The following is a 14,999-nucleotide window of genomic DNA, read 5'->3' on the forward strand; positions in this document are numbered from 1 at the left end:
GAGGGGATCATTTCTATGAAGCTGGGGTCCTGCTATTGCTCTCCCCGTGCAGTAAGGAATTAGCAAAACTGGCAAAACTCATCAGCACTCTTGGCAGAAGCTCTTGACCTGAGGATGTGAGCACACGAAGATGAATTTGCATGGTGTTATGCAGGGACGCTATCACAGAGCCATAACAAGCAGAGAGAGGTGAGAAGGGATAGCCTGTTAGATCATCGGGTCTGTACGCTCAGCCAGAGCAGGGCTGCTAACTTGAATCTATCCTTCACTGCTTTTTCCAGTCTGGTTTTTAAAATAACACACGGGCTTCCACCACTTCTCAGGGGGGAATATTTCACAGACTACCAGACCTCACCCATAAGAATTGTCCCCTGATACTCAGCTTAAATTTTCCCTCATCCCCATGCTCCAAGTGCACTTGGCTCTTTTGGTTAAAGCAGATGTTAAATTTCCACCCACACCACTGGACTGGTTGAAACACCTCTTTGGAAGGTAGAGAAATATGCATGTAACAAATTCTGTAAAAAAAAAAATAATCACTGGTTAAAGGAGGAGGACAAGGAATTAAATCTCAGGAGCAATGAACCAAAGTAACGTGAATCTGGCAAAGGGCCAGGAAATTCACATTTTGGGGCCAGTCATCTTGCTGGCCAACAGGCCTCCTTTTCTCCATGCAGTACAAGTGTCAGCCTTTACTTCTGCCTTGTGCCAGTTTATCTGATGGATTTTTTCTTCCCTTTTTTGTTACTCTTCCCAGAGTAACGTCTATAAGGTAGGTAGACAGCTGAAAGTGGATACATTGCTTTTTGAAATACTCCAGATTTATTTGCTACCAAATGTGGTTACTGACACTTAACAGATTGTGGTTATTACTGTTGTTGTTATTCTTATTTGCTGCTGTTACTTCTTAGCACGATGCCAACTGGATTATCCTGCTTTTAAAATATCACTTCAACAGTTTGAAAAGTCAGTGCAAATAACCCAAAGAGAATGACAAGTCTGAAAACTTCTTAAGAAACTTAAAAAATCCTCAGTTCATCTGACAGAGGGATGGGCAGCACAAAATGTAGATGCAAGTGAAGGATCATAAAGGACCGTCCTTTAGTTTTAATTTGGTTCAGGACATGCTCCCTGCTACAGCCAACCACACAGCTCTCTATGCTTTGGTTTGGTTAGCAGCTTTGCTCCTACTTCTACTTCTGCCTGTATCTACCTGTCTTACCTCATTACCTCTCCTCTCTTCCTCCTCCTCACAGCATTTATAGTACTTGTTTGACTTCAGAAAGACCACTATCGCTCTCTAAAAAACAATGCAGAAAGGACCACAACACAAGACTAAACTCACTCTTTGTCTACAAAAACTCACATGCAGGCTCTGCCTCAAGGCTGAGGTTGCAGCAGCAACTGGTGCTCTCAAAAAAAACCCACCACCACCTCAGGTGAATCCTAAGTGGAGGCTACTTAAGCATTAACTAAACTATGTGTCCCTGGCACGTTTTCTAGCCTTTGTCCCTCCTGTCTCTACAAAGCTGACATGGCACAGCTGCCTTGCTAGAGAAAGCCCCAGGGCAGGCTAGATTTCTAGGCAGCTTACAAGACTGCCTCTAACTGAGACCACCAGGTGCCAGGTCTCAGGAGCACTCTAGGCGTCAGGTCATTCACGAGACCAGGGTCGATACAGTACTGAATTAACCAGTACTTCAGGAATAGAATGTGTTTATGTTAAAGCAATGGCTGAAACTGTGCCCTCCTTCACTTGTCATCTGCCCTGATTGTTTCTTCTTTCTGGTCTTCATAGCTAGTAGGACTCAAAGCTTTATTTGCCTCCAGACCTTTTTTTTTTCAATCCAAGCAACCTTGTGCTTCAGTTCCAGGAGTTCCCAAACACATAGACACAGCCCACTCACTAGAGAGCACAGAAGTGTTTATATTTCCAAGTGAATGCATTGACATTTTCATTTCTTCAACCAACATCATCCTTTCCATGATCTACTCTCCCTCTCTTCCACCCAGATGTCTCAGGCAGACTCTGAAGCTCCATTCAGACTCCCAAAGATGGAGCTCTTGGCTTTTCCTAAGAAATCTTGGTAGGCTCTTGGAAATCAGGACTGTAGAGTAAAAAGGGCTTTTTTGTTCCATGGAAAGTTGTAATTTTCCCCTATAGTTTCCTAAAGGAGAAATGGAAGAAAAAGGTACTTATTTCTTAAGTTGTCAGAGGAGACAGGAGACCAAGAGCTTCAACCAGCTCTGATGTAGGGGGAAAGATGGACTGGGGAGACAGGGATGGCTTTCCTCTGGTCTAAGAGTCTGTGCTGTCCAACTGCAGAAGAGTCTGACAGAGGAGTTTCTGGCTTCTTCCTTTGAGAATAACACTTTCCTGGCTCTCGCCGTAGGAAGTCTTTCCCCCAGTACCCTGTGGAAACAAGATCTGTGCAGTCATTCTGTGTGTCTGTCCGTCTCCACCCATGTATCCCTCCAACTCCCAAATAAGCTTTGAACCGTTGGCTCAACACACTGATCGAGGAATATAGGTCTCAAAGACGATTACAGCCCTAGTGTTTTCTTGAAAAGGGAAGAGAAAGGCTCAGCATCCCCATGAAAGGAGCGGTAGGCATTGAGCTTTAATTAGCTACCGGTGAACCTGGGTCACAGAAGGACCTTTTAAATACCCTGGCTGCCAGGAAGGTCTCACCTTCACAAACGCTGAAGTTTACTCTCAGCCATGGAAGCCAAGCTCTCGGGAAAGCAAGCTTCCTTACTTGCTTTCTTTTCCCACCACCACTGCAATGTACAGCTTGCTTTTCCATTTCCTTAATTTTATCCCATGATAGTTACATGAGGCAATTCTGCTATCATAATTTTTTTGTAGTCTTTATTTTCAGGAAACAGGTAGGGATCATACATGAGTTTCTGAGTCCACTTAGGGGTAGCAAGGTCTTTGGGTTTGATTCTTGTCATCACAGGAACTAGTTTTATACCAAGGGACGACTTTGTACATTCTTAGAGTAGCTTGTGTCTGTCTCTGCAGATACAGTAAAGTTTACTGACTTACTGGTAGGGGTTTTGTTCATGGGGCCTGCTCTCATATCAAAGCATTTGTAGCATTTGGAACAATACTAATGGAAAGCTTAATAAACACTGCCTGTTGTTAATCCTTTCCAGACATTTTTACAAATCTCTGAGTATCATGCACTTCAAAGACCAAGGGTCAAATGAAGTTAATGTGAAGAGCGTTTGATAAATTAATTTTCAGCTTCTAAGATGTCTGTAGCCTTCCACTGAGCCAGCCAACATGCTGCCATCATGTACACCCTTCTACAGATCTCCCAGAAACTGAATCCATTTGGAAAGTGAAAGCCTGGCCTATTAAAATGGGGATACAGCAGGGGATTCTTCAGCAGCAGATGTACATTTTGGAGCAGATGATTCAGTGGGTATCTCTACATTGCAGAGCCCTGTGCTGCTCCTTCTGGCCTTGTTCAGCTCATTTGGAAAATAACCGCAGGCTTGGCATTTTGTGTCGCTGCTGAATTTCAATCAGGAATGAACACTGTGTCTGCATTGCAGAGAAGCATTGCAGGAGTGGCAGGGAGGGTCCGACCCCACATCTCAACCAACCTTTCTGTCAGCAAGAGATTTATTTCAGCGTGTTGGGTTTTCAGCAAGACTTGTCTGGGTCTGTGCGTGCGCACATGTGTGCGGTTGGGTGCGGGCAGTTGGGTATGAGACCACCCAGTGAGGTGAAGGGCTTGTCAAGACCAGTGCGGTGTGCTGAGGGTGGCGTCTGCGGGGCAGCTGACACTGAGCTCATAGGAACGGAGGACTCGGAAAGATGTGTTATTGCCTGGAAAAGATGCAAACGTTAACTGACATATGGGGTGCGACTGGGGAGCTTGCGTGAGACTCAGTAACCTGATGCTCTCCTGCTAGCCTGTAGCTGACAGGAAAGATTAAGCGGGTTGTTACGTAGCACCTAGCTGTGACTCAGCTGTCTTGGCTGCGTGGAGAGACAGGTTTTCAGTCAGTTGTCCCTAGCAGATTGTTTTGAGATATAAATCAGAATTATTCCTAATGTGTCACAGTGGTCACCTAGAGCTAGAGGCAAGCCACTCAGCCAGCCAGAGGAGGCGGCTGGATGGTGAGGAAATGCGTCGGATAAACTCACCTGATTGCTTTCTGCATTGAGTTAGCATTTTGCTAGCAATGATGTCAGGAGCTGAGTAGGTATGAGACTCTCTCTCAGCCCAGGACGTATCTAAGTCACCTATTACTTTTAGAGATTTTCAGAAGAACACGTAAAAGCTGGATGCACGGATACTGTTGTCTGTCAGACACACCTGCTTGTTGCTCATCTGAAAGCCTCTGCCTTTGCACTTGCAGCAAGTTCGGAGTTTCTGTGAGAAAAAAATACTGCTCTCCAGCATCTTGTACAAGCACAGGAAATGATTAACTAAAAAGTGTGTATGTCTAAGCTGCATTGTCCCTGCACTGCACTTAGCACAGAGCACTTGTTCTTGCACAGAAGATTAACACTGTGTTTCTTTTGATTGCAGGGGAAATTGGATGCTCTCTGGGTCTTGCTGCGGAAAGGTTACGACCGTGTATCTGTGATGCGCCCACAGCCAGGAGACAAGGTAGTGTGCCTCAAAACCATTTTCTTTTAACAGCTAGGAAAAAATAAAATATCTTTAAAGTTTCTGACTGCCTTTACATGTGGAACTGAAGGCAGGTACTCATGACAGCTTAGAAATAAAAATTCAGTCACGCCTGTCCGCTTTGTTTGCAGCCGCAGATCATGCGGTTTAACTGATGTGGTTTCAAGTACAAAAATTATCCAGGTGCAGCGAACAAAATACCCATTGAAGAGCCCAAAATAATCTTGCTCTTAGATAATAGCTGCTTTCAATTAATTACATAAGTAATTCTAATGAATAGTAAGGAATATCGTTACATCTGTTCATTCACTGAATCCTACATCTTGGAATAAAACCATGAACATACATAAATATATATATATATGTACACATACATAAATTTAAACTTCATGGGCACTTCTACAAAGCAAAGTTTGCAGAATGAGGTTTGGACTGTTGTGTGAGAGGGAAGAAGTATTTCCATATATTTCTAGTGAAAACTGGGTTCATGCCGGTTTCTATACATTAATGTGTACTTGTGTGTGGAGACAGAAGCCATTAAAGAGGATGGACTTATGTCACCTTACAGGAATGGTACCGTCTGTGGCAGCTGGGTACTATAGCTACCTCTCATCTCCAAGGTATTAGTCTCTTCCTTTTCAGTGGAATTAACCTAAGTAATTTCAGGACAGTTACCCTGAAAGATCTCTGGGGGTACCTGGCCGAGCACTGAAGCTGGCACTCATGGGTTGTGTTGAGCTCTGAGCACCCAGCAGATGCCGGGACAAGCAGCTGGGAAGGGAGCGTGAGAGCTGCACCTGGGCTTTGCAGATTTAGTGTGCGTTCAAGGTACACAACACGGGTGAATTGAAATCCCTGGGGTAGCCATAAGACATCCCCTAACTCCTTGCGGTGTAGATGGTTACACCCAGTTGCCCAGGGATATTCCCAATCCAGTTTTTCGTATCTCCAAGGGTAGAGATTCAGCACCTCCCTGAGCTCCTGTTCATATTTGCCTCATGGTGAAGAATGTCAGTTATATTAATGCCTTATGCGGTCAGTTTACATACCTCGGACATAAATCAACAAAGGAGCTTGGAGCTGCTTCAGGAATATATCTGGGCCAAAGCACAAGTAACTGTGTAGCGTTGTGAAGGCTTTTTTGGTGGGGTATCATAGGTCTGTAACGTTTGGCTTCCTGTAAGGTTTGCTATGGAATACAGGACCAATGAACTTTTGTGAATAAAAAGGTTTAAGATTTTATTCCTTCGGTGGGAAAATTGCTGAAATGTCTTCACTGAGTGTGATACCGATTTCTGGGAGAAGAGTTCGTAACATACAGATTGCTAATGCCTGGCAATTTTCCCGCAGAAGTCAGGGTGTGAAGAACGCCTGCTCTGTCAATAACTTTTTTGACTTGGCAAGCTCAGTTAATTTACAGGAAAGATGCCACTTCCATTTATGCTAGGGAAAATCCAGAGCAGTTTAATTGAAGCTGATACAGTTAACAGCGATTTATACTAGTGCAACTGACAGCAGGCTCCATTCCTTTTCGGTGATGTATCTCTTAGACATGCAGCTCTGTGTCCTGTCAGAGTAAGCAATACCACAATTCGCCCATATAGGTGTTTTATGATCCAGTCTCCAAGTAAATTAAGCTCTTTATGATTCCGTTGTGCTATAAAGAATCTCTGACTTGGGTGCAAGTATAATTTAGTGTGAAGGAGAAGCTGGCTGAAAATGCACCCATGCTTATAGCTGCTAAAATACCTGTTTCTCTGCAGCTGACTCCTGGACGACTTGCTAATGTTTGGACACTTTCCTGTGTCAATATGAAGCGCTTCTCGGACTTTCTGTGAGGGTAGATTGCTCTAAAGAATATTTGTTTTCCTTTGTGTAAACAAAACTATGATCCCGAGTGTTTGTTGTCTTTGAATAACCACGTGTGATCCTCTTGATGTTTTTAATCACTTTCAGACTTAAGCAAGCAGTTCATGTTTGTTCCTTTACAGTAGTGACATAACTACCAGGTGACGTCACCCCCAACAGTCCAGGCAAAACCAACATAAGGACACACTGTAAAACACTGAAATTACTTTAATTAGTTTATACAGCTGAAATGGCAGAATTAGGTAGGGTTTTCCCCTCCCCTATTCAGCAAAAATGTGTGTGTGGGTTGTTTCCCTACTTCAGATTTAAAGCAGGGAGAGGAATCTAGCTTTCAAGCACTGGGTTCAGCTTTGTGATTCCCGAGTCATCTCCCATCTTGTTACAGACATTGCTCATGATTTGGATGCTGGTTTTAGTCTGTCATACTTCACTTTCTCCTTTGTAGACATAGAAAGTGATTTTACCAGAGCTGGGGGTAAGGACGGCTGGCTTTACAATATTTAGAGGCTTCGGTGCAAGGGACTGGGAAGGGATAAGGCAATGTTGCTGCTAACTAAACTACCACAAACTACAACTGTGCCTTGGGAGACAGATTAGTCAAAATGAAAAGCAAAACGTTGCAAAAATAGCCGCAAAATTTGCACCTCTCAAAATAAGAAGACTCTATTTGATTGCTGCCAATCTCCCTTTATTTTTCTCTGTGCCACTGTTGTTCTATGAGAAATTTAAATGTGTGCCCAAACCTTAGGATACAACGGTGGCGTGATTCAGGCTACTTTAAGGCCAGTGGCTTCTCCCAAGTCAGCAAACATGACATATTATCTCATAAAACACGCTACTGTTCTGGTGTGGTTGGGAATCCAGTGGGAAGGTCAGTGCTGAACTGATGGGGACAGCAGCCTGGAAACATCTGCCAGCGTTGACTGCAGCTGTCAGTGCCTTCAGTGCAGACAGTCCTGAGCCAGGGTGAGCAGTTTGCTTTCCTTGCAAGAAAAAATACCAAGGAAAAGGAGCAATTCCACAGAAAACTGTTTCAAAATGAAACCTATGTCCTTAGAACAGTGTTGCAAAAGAAGAGGATTGGATGCATTGCACTGAAATGATGGGAAATTTCTACCCGTGCAAACAACTGTGTGGCCGGAATCCCCCACCCAGGAAGCCAGGGCTGGTTTTGATGAGCTTGGATCTAATCCCTGCCATTAGCTTGGAGACTTTATACCAGGACCACAATGAGAGGGCCTCTGGGTGATTTATAAACACAGCCCTTCCTCTGAAGTGGATGTTTGATAAAACAAGTTTAGTAATCTGTTCATCATTTCCTTCATCCAACCTAGGACATAGTTCTTGGCATCTCTCCGGCTTGCAACAACACTCACAGCAGCAGCATTTCAACCCTTTGCTGTCCAAAGACAGGACCACTTTTGAGGTGGGCTGTGCACTGGGTCACTTAGCAGACACAGTTAGACACCTGGTCCCATGCCAGGAACACCGCCAAGCGCCTGGGAGGTCCGACGGCTGACAGCTAGTGTGAGGAAGGTGTCTTTTGACACAGTGCTCTGAGGTACGGCATGTCACCACCTTGACCTGACGTGCAGACTGAGGCCAGCTGGCTGTATCCAACTGGCTTAGATGGTCCTAGTGCAGGAGATGTGAAGTGCAGCACTAAGGAGAACGTTCACACCCAGGAGCCTTGCACATTCACACGCAGGCACCTAGATGCTCTCCCAGCCACGTGTAGTGCTGGCAAACCCTACACCAGCTGAAGATTAGCCGGTGGGGTAGAGCTGTAAGAGCCATTTTGACAGTGGTAAGCTCAGCTAGAAATTCCTGTGGCCTCTCCATGTGATTCCAAATCGTTCCTTTGGGCCAGGCAGCGCAGACCAGGGCCACAGCAAGGACAGACTTGGTCCTCACCAAGTTGCAGAATCTTCAGTGGCAGGTCTGTGGGCTTTCATAACTGTTCACTGGCCGATTTGGATTTGATCCTGTTCTACTGGGAAGCGTACATGAAGGAGGGCTCTACCCAGCTTGTCAGCAAAGGGGCCCATCAGAGCTGGTACCGACAACTCCAAGCCTGTCGTGTGGCTTTAAAGCGGAGGCGCGGAGGCACAGGCGGTTTGACACTTCAGCCCCAGTGCACTGCTGTAAACCTTGCCTGGCCAGTTGCAGAAGATGGGAAGCTTCAGGCAGTCAGATGCAGGGCTTCGAGGTATTGCTGCACAAGGCAGGGCAGCTCCCGCTTGCCAGCTTTTTCCAGACTGCCTAACTTCATCCCGGTGCCAGACTTTCACAGGGTGCTGCCCTGTATGCTATCTGCTGCACCACAGGGGACCAGGCCACCCATCACTCCTGTCGCAGGTCCTCTGCAGGAACGCTGGGCAGTGGAGGCTGGGCACTCTGGTTTGTCTACCTGGCAGTCACACAGAGGAGTTCCAGACTAACAAGCTCCGTCTCAATCATACCGTGCAGCCACTCAGCGTAGATTTCATGACACAAGCAGAATAAATACTTCAGAGTTACTTAGCAGCACGCTAGCATGCCCATGCTGCCAGCTGCGTACGAACTGCCAGCCATAGCAGTCTTTACAGCGTGGACATGCCCTGGGAATGAGAGAACCAGTGATTAGCCAAGCATCTTACAATAACCAGCAGTCTCAAACGGAGCCACCAGATAAAAAACTCACCACGTGGTGCATTCTCAGGCTAGAGAAATATTCAAAGCCTGGCAGGCAAAATTTATGGCTAGTAAAGAGGAGCCTGAAATTTGCAGACAGAAGCCTTTGACCGTCTGATATTCCAAAAAGCTGCAAGGAGGAGTTTTGAAAGCAATTTGTACCTCGTTTCTTCTCTTTCCTGAAGCAAAGAAAGAGACAGATTTCAGCTCTTGGTGCTGTCAAATGGGCACCTTAATTCACCCACTGGTCAACATCAAAAAGTGTAGCCAGAAGAAAAATAACTGAAAGGCATCTCTGTTTGCTTTGGAGCCTGTGAAGGAGTTGGACTTAATCCCAGGGTTACATCATCTTCATATATAAGCAATCCCTTGCTGTAATCAGTTACTTTATCCGCTGCCAGCACATTAGCTGAGCTGTTCAAAAAGATTGCTTGCGTTGAACGAAACATGGATTCAGCTTCACTGTGTTGACTAATGTTACTGTTTATCTGCTGTAGCCCACACAGCCTCCTACGTACCATACCAATTGTCAAGAAAGATGTCCTCTGCCCTGAGGCTCACATTAGTCTGTAACAAGCCATTGGTTCAAGGGTCGTGACTAATAAATTTGCAATTTATATACATCGCAGTGGATCATGTGGGGACTGAAGCTGAGATTCCAGTCGTCTCTGTGACCTCAGACAAACTCTTATCCCTGCCTCTTGTCCATGCCCCAAACCCTTTAATCAAGGTTGCGATGCCATGTACTAGGACTGTTTCTTCGCTGCAAAAGGTACAGTTAAAGAAATAACTGAATAGTAAGTTCCAGATACAGGGCTAGATCTTTCTGGACATCAGAGAGCTGAGACCTCTTCAGGGAGAACTGCCAGAAAGGATGCCTGCTCGTAGCGTGGCAGCAGCCTGAGCCAGCCTTAGCCTTTCTGCTCCGTCAGAGCTATGGCTCTAGATGTTGGCAACAGCTCCTGGTCAGCAGGTTGTTACATCTGTGACACAACTGGCCACATGCCCATCTGCATTTTCAAGAAGAAACCATGAAGCAAGCTTTGGTCTGGTTTGCCGAAGGCTCTTAAAAGTGCGTCTTTTACCCCAAAGCAAAAGGAAAAGAGAGGGATGTTCAGGACCTGTTTTGAAGTGCACCCAGAGAGGCTGAGATGCACGAAAAGGTTGTGAAATTCTTTTTTTGGAGTCAGACCTGGAAATGATCTGAAGTTACCAACAGACACAGATGTTTCCAATAAGGCAAGGAAGTCAGAGTCACATGGGATTCCTGTGGTCTTCTCACATTTTCAAGAGACTAGGTTTGCATTCTTGTCAGCATTAATGAGGTTATTTTTACATTTGAAACATCATCAGATGGGGTGATGTAAAAAAACATATATTTTCCAGAAAACTTTATCGCTTTTATAACAGAGTAAGGGAATGCTTGTTTATGCAAATTGCTCACAAAACACAGGCTCCAAATAATTAGTGTCACTTCAAAGTGTCAGTTGCATTTCCTTGATAAACATTGTTCTGTCAGGGATTTATGAGAAGATTATTAAAATGTTTTTCAAGCTCAGACTTGGCCAGGACCATCTCAATCTGGGAGCAAATTATATTTTAAATTTTTATTGCATAGCATTATTGCATTTTCATGTTGTGTTTGTATAGGTGAATATAGGTGGGCATAAATATGGAGAAAAAGTGTAACAAAACTGTAATTATGTGTAAAGATGTATCCTACCTAAATTAACGATGATGCAGGGGGAGGAGCTTTTTCCAAAACTAGTATAATGTTGCAAGTTTACTGGTGAAATCACATATGCTCATATCTTGTTAGATCTCAGTGATACAGTTCTGGTACAAATTGTGGTTAGCTATGACCAAAGGATGAGGCTACAGAACGCATGAAAATGTGCCCATTAAAGTAATTGCAATTGTTCTTTTTACTATGAGAGGAAGAATGTGTGTGTGTGTGTGTGTGTGTGCGCTGACATAAAAAAATGATCTTAATACAAACAGAACAGTCAGGGTATGAAATGAGACAAATTTATAGCCAAGTTGCATGAATCTTCACTACAGAAAAGCACTGATTTTTAACAAAAGCTTACAAAACTCCCTCTGCCTTGACGATCCTGCTAATGTTTTTATATTGCACTGAAATGCCAAAACCTCAAACTAACTTGATTTCAGGCTTCGCTGTGAATGTTTCGTGCAGCCTAAGGAGTTCAGATGACCACTCTGCATTATATCAGGCTTCGTCCCAACTGACCCTTTTTTGTAAAGGGCCAGATTCTGCAAAGCAAGGACTTGCTCCTGCATGTAAAGTCCCATGGCATTTCTGGAGAATCACTGAAGCACACACCCCAGGGCTGCTGACCGAGGCTCTGCCTTTGCACAGCTGTGCAACAGGGGACAGCGAAGAGCTGTCGAACCCCCAGCCCATAATGTTCTGCAAGTCTTAAGCCTAGTAATGGATAGCTCTTTTGATTTGCATCCTGCTATTATAGTTCTGGATCTAAGATGTCTAACTGAGCTGGAAGTCTGTGGGCTATTCTCATATACGGGGAGATCTGAGGTTTGGGCACCAGACTGGGAGTCGAAACCTAGAGCTGCTCTGGTCTCTGCTGGTGACACACAGAGTGACCTTGACTGAGCTACTTCATCACCTTCCATTTCTCAGAGGCTTTTCCTGTCTTCTTGATGAGGCTAATCCAATGTCTTTTCTTTCCCAAACGGTGAAAATGAAGGCTGGAACTCAGTAATAAATTTAAAGGATTAGCAACAGTCACGGCTGTGGGCAGGGACAGTTCTGTTTGCAAGTACCTGCCTAGGTTTGCACAGTGGCCTGTGGGGTGACATGGTCACAACATGATGCTGACGGTACAGAGGCGCAGGGTTTGGGTGTTCAGGTCTGTCTGTTTTAGACCTGCGCGATGCTTAGATAGTTGAAAGCAGAAGTCCAGCAGTGTTTCTTACACGGTGTGCCAGGGTTCATTTTTCTTTTGCAGGCTGAGGTGTTACCAGAGGAAGCTCGGTGGGAACTAGGAGCTAGCTTTACCGAGTCTGTCCACATGCCGTCTCTGGCACCTGTGTCAGCAGACTTGGTCCTCAGTTCGTGGGACAGCCCTCCTGAGCACTCCTAGCTGAGTGGGCAGTCACCACTGTGGCTAAAAAATGCAGAGGAGGAAAAAAACAGCCTGAATTGCCACCACATTACAATAAAATTTCCCTCTTCTCTGTCCATTCTTATGCTTTGAAAAACCTGAATAACCTTTCGCTACTGTAATCAGGTGTTTCACAGAGGAGGTTAGCGCTGGCTGCTGTACCGTTTGAGGAATGTGAATGTCTTTTTCTGTCTGGCAAATTCGCAATCTCAGGAAACTAAGTCTCCTTTCTACAGCTTTCCCTGTCTTGTGGAGAAAGCTGTGTACTTGCAAAGACCTATCTGAGAAATAACTAGTTGTCTCTCACTTCCCACACAGTGCTGAAATAGAAAGGAATTAAATCTAAACTAAGAAAAGGACAATGCTGCCACATAGCCTGGAGCCTTGCTCCTTGTTCGTTATAGTGGTGTGTTCATATGCTCCAGGCATCAGCTTAAATCAAACCCATTGTCCCAGGTGCTGTGAAAACCAGAATCTCAGCCTTGTGAGAGGCAAAGGGCGAGAGCAAGGATAGACAGAGAAACCCTGAGACAATGTGGCAGTACTAATTTATCTGAATGTTAAACAGCGGATCTACAGCGCTAGCTGCAATAATCTGTTAGTGCAGTTCAAATGCACTTAATGCACACATTATGCACACATTATGCACACAAATGCACTTAAACCACAAGGAACAACTTTTGTTGCTGGTTTGTTCTCCCTCAGCACATCTCCCAGGTGGCTTCCCAAGAAGGAGCAGTGCAGAGTTCTAGCCAAAACTGAGTGTGTATGTGTGTGTGTGTGTGTGTGTGTGTGTGCACGCACATGTACATGTGTGTCAGAGCCTGGAGCAGGGACTGCCTCTGGTGATCAAGCCATAGGAGGGGGAGCCTGCAAAACTCTTGCTGGGTCAGAGCAACTAGTCCTTCTGGACTAGTGGGACAGGGAATCAGACTGTCCGGTGTGTCTAACTGTGCAAAATTTGCAGAATATATTTTTGTTTGCCAGAGGACAGATACCTAGGTGCAAGCAGTTAGATAATGATGTGGGTTTCTCCATCTAAGCAGTACCACCTCCTCTCTTGATACAAAGGCAGATGCTTGTGTTCCCACTGCAGTTCCTCTTTCCCTCCCATCCTCCCTAGCCCCAAGCACACAACTGCATTTTGCTCCTCTGAGAAACTATACGAAACAGGGTTTGTCCGAATTTTAGTACAGTGATAATGATCACAAGTGCTGAGCTGTACTGTAAAGTGTGATTTTAATTGAAGCAAGAATTTAGCCTACTTAAGTGTTGACTCGAGATTTCCAGAGCAGTGAGGGACTGGGCAGGCTCTCTACTCTGAGGATATCCCTGTGTGGGGCTCATGGAAAGGGCAGCCTTTGCTATAAGGAACTGAGAAAGAAGAGGGGTTCCTAGTTTGTTTTAAAGAGCAGAAGGCGAAACAAGCCAATGGAACACCATAGTTCAAAGTTTCCTCTGCATGGAGTAAGTAGCTCTGCAGCTGGGGGGTAGATGAAATTACTTGGAGTAAAACCCTTACTGGAGATGTGCATATTACATGGAGTGTAATAACACTGTTACGGGGGTGGGATTGCAGAACCAAGGAGACCAGATGCAGAAAAGTGTTTAAGTATGTAAATTCTCACAGAATGTATTACAAATTTGTTCAGTAGGTCTTTAGGTTCTTAGAAATCAGTAAAAACATAGGGCGTGAAACTCTTACGACAGAAAGAATAGGATTTTGATGCAGAGAGAATCACCTTGTGACAGATGCCTAGAAAATCCATCTCTCCCATGCATGTTTCTTGCTGAGTGAATGTTGATGTTGCATTTGTTTTGTGTTTCCTTCATGCAGCTTCCAGCAGTGGGCTGGACTTACTCTCCTTATCCTTATGGGAAGGCGAGGTCATTGTTTCCAGTGGGCTTGCAGTAAATTCCTGAAAATAAGCAGCAGCCCCAGCTGAAAAACTTGGACTGTGTCTGTGTCCATCTGTGCTGAAAACTTGTGAGGGGAACCCTAGGTCTTACATCAGCCATCGGAGGGTCATCAGAGACTTGCTAGGCATGCAAAGCCACCCAGAAACAAAAGCACTGACAGCAGATGCTTTACCTGTAGTCCAAGGCACAGAAAGGAATGACTTACACTACAGCTTAATTCCATCCTTGGCTTTCCCTGGTCAGGCCCCCATCCTGGATGTGCAAGCACATGGTACCTGCAGCACTCCAGGCAAATATCCTGCATGAAGTGCAAAAAGGGCAAACAGTGTCAGACTGAAGAGTGAGGGTGAAAGCTGTGGAGACAAAGGCACAGTGGATCTGGGAGAGGGACAGTCGGCGGAGCGGCTCACACTGTGCCCGTGTGTCACACAACAGACAGGTTGAAGCATAACATTGGTAGTGGTAGAGCCACACTTCTCTGGTCAGCCATCTCGGGTCAGCCTAACAACTGCAGAGCCCTGCTTCCCGGTGCGTTTTTGTTAATACACACCCAGATTCCAAACATGTAAGCGGCATTTCGGAAGAGCCATAAAGTGACACGGTGGTGTGTGGCAGGGCAGCAACCACCCTGTGTGGGTGGCCAGTTTAGCTCCAGCTGGCCTTATAGTGCTTTGCGTAATGCTGTTCTGCTGCCAGGGCTTCAGCTCTCCCTCTTACCTCTGCTGTGATCAGCATC

The 14,999-nt window shown here is 45.2% G+C and overlaps 1 protein-coding gene across 1 annotated transcript in view; it reads left to right on the forward strand.

Moving 5' to 3' along the window:
- The window catches only part of ANTXR1 (ANTXR cell adhesion molecule 1), a 111,292-nt gene that overhangs the window by 81,838 nt on the left and 14,455 nt on the right, over window positions 1–14,999 (forward strand). Inside the window, exon 17 of the mRNA XM_005234225.3 lies at window positions 4,554–4,634. Coding sequence (XP_005234282.1) covers window positions 4,554–4,634 — 81 coding nt within the window. The remainder of the gene's footprint in view (window positions 1–4,553; window positions 4,635–14,999) is intronic.

Source organism: Falco peregrinus, chromosome 17 (assembly GCF_023634155.1).
Source record: "Falco peregrinus isolate bFalPer1 chromosome 17, bFalPer1.pri, whole genome shotgun sequence".
Lineage (NCBI taxonomy): Eukaryota > Metazoa > Chordata > Aves > Falconiformes > Falconidae > Falco > Falco peregrinus.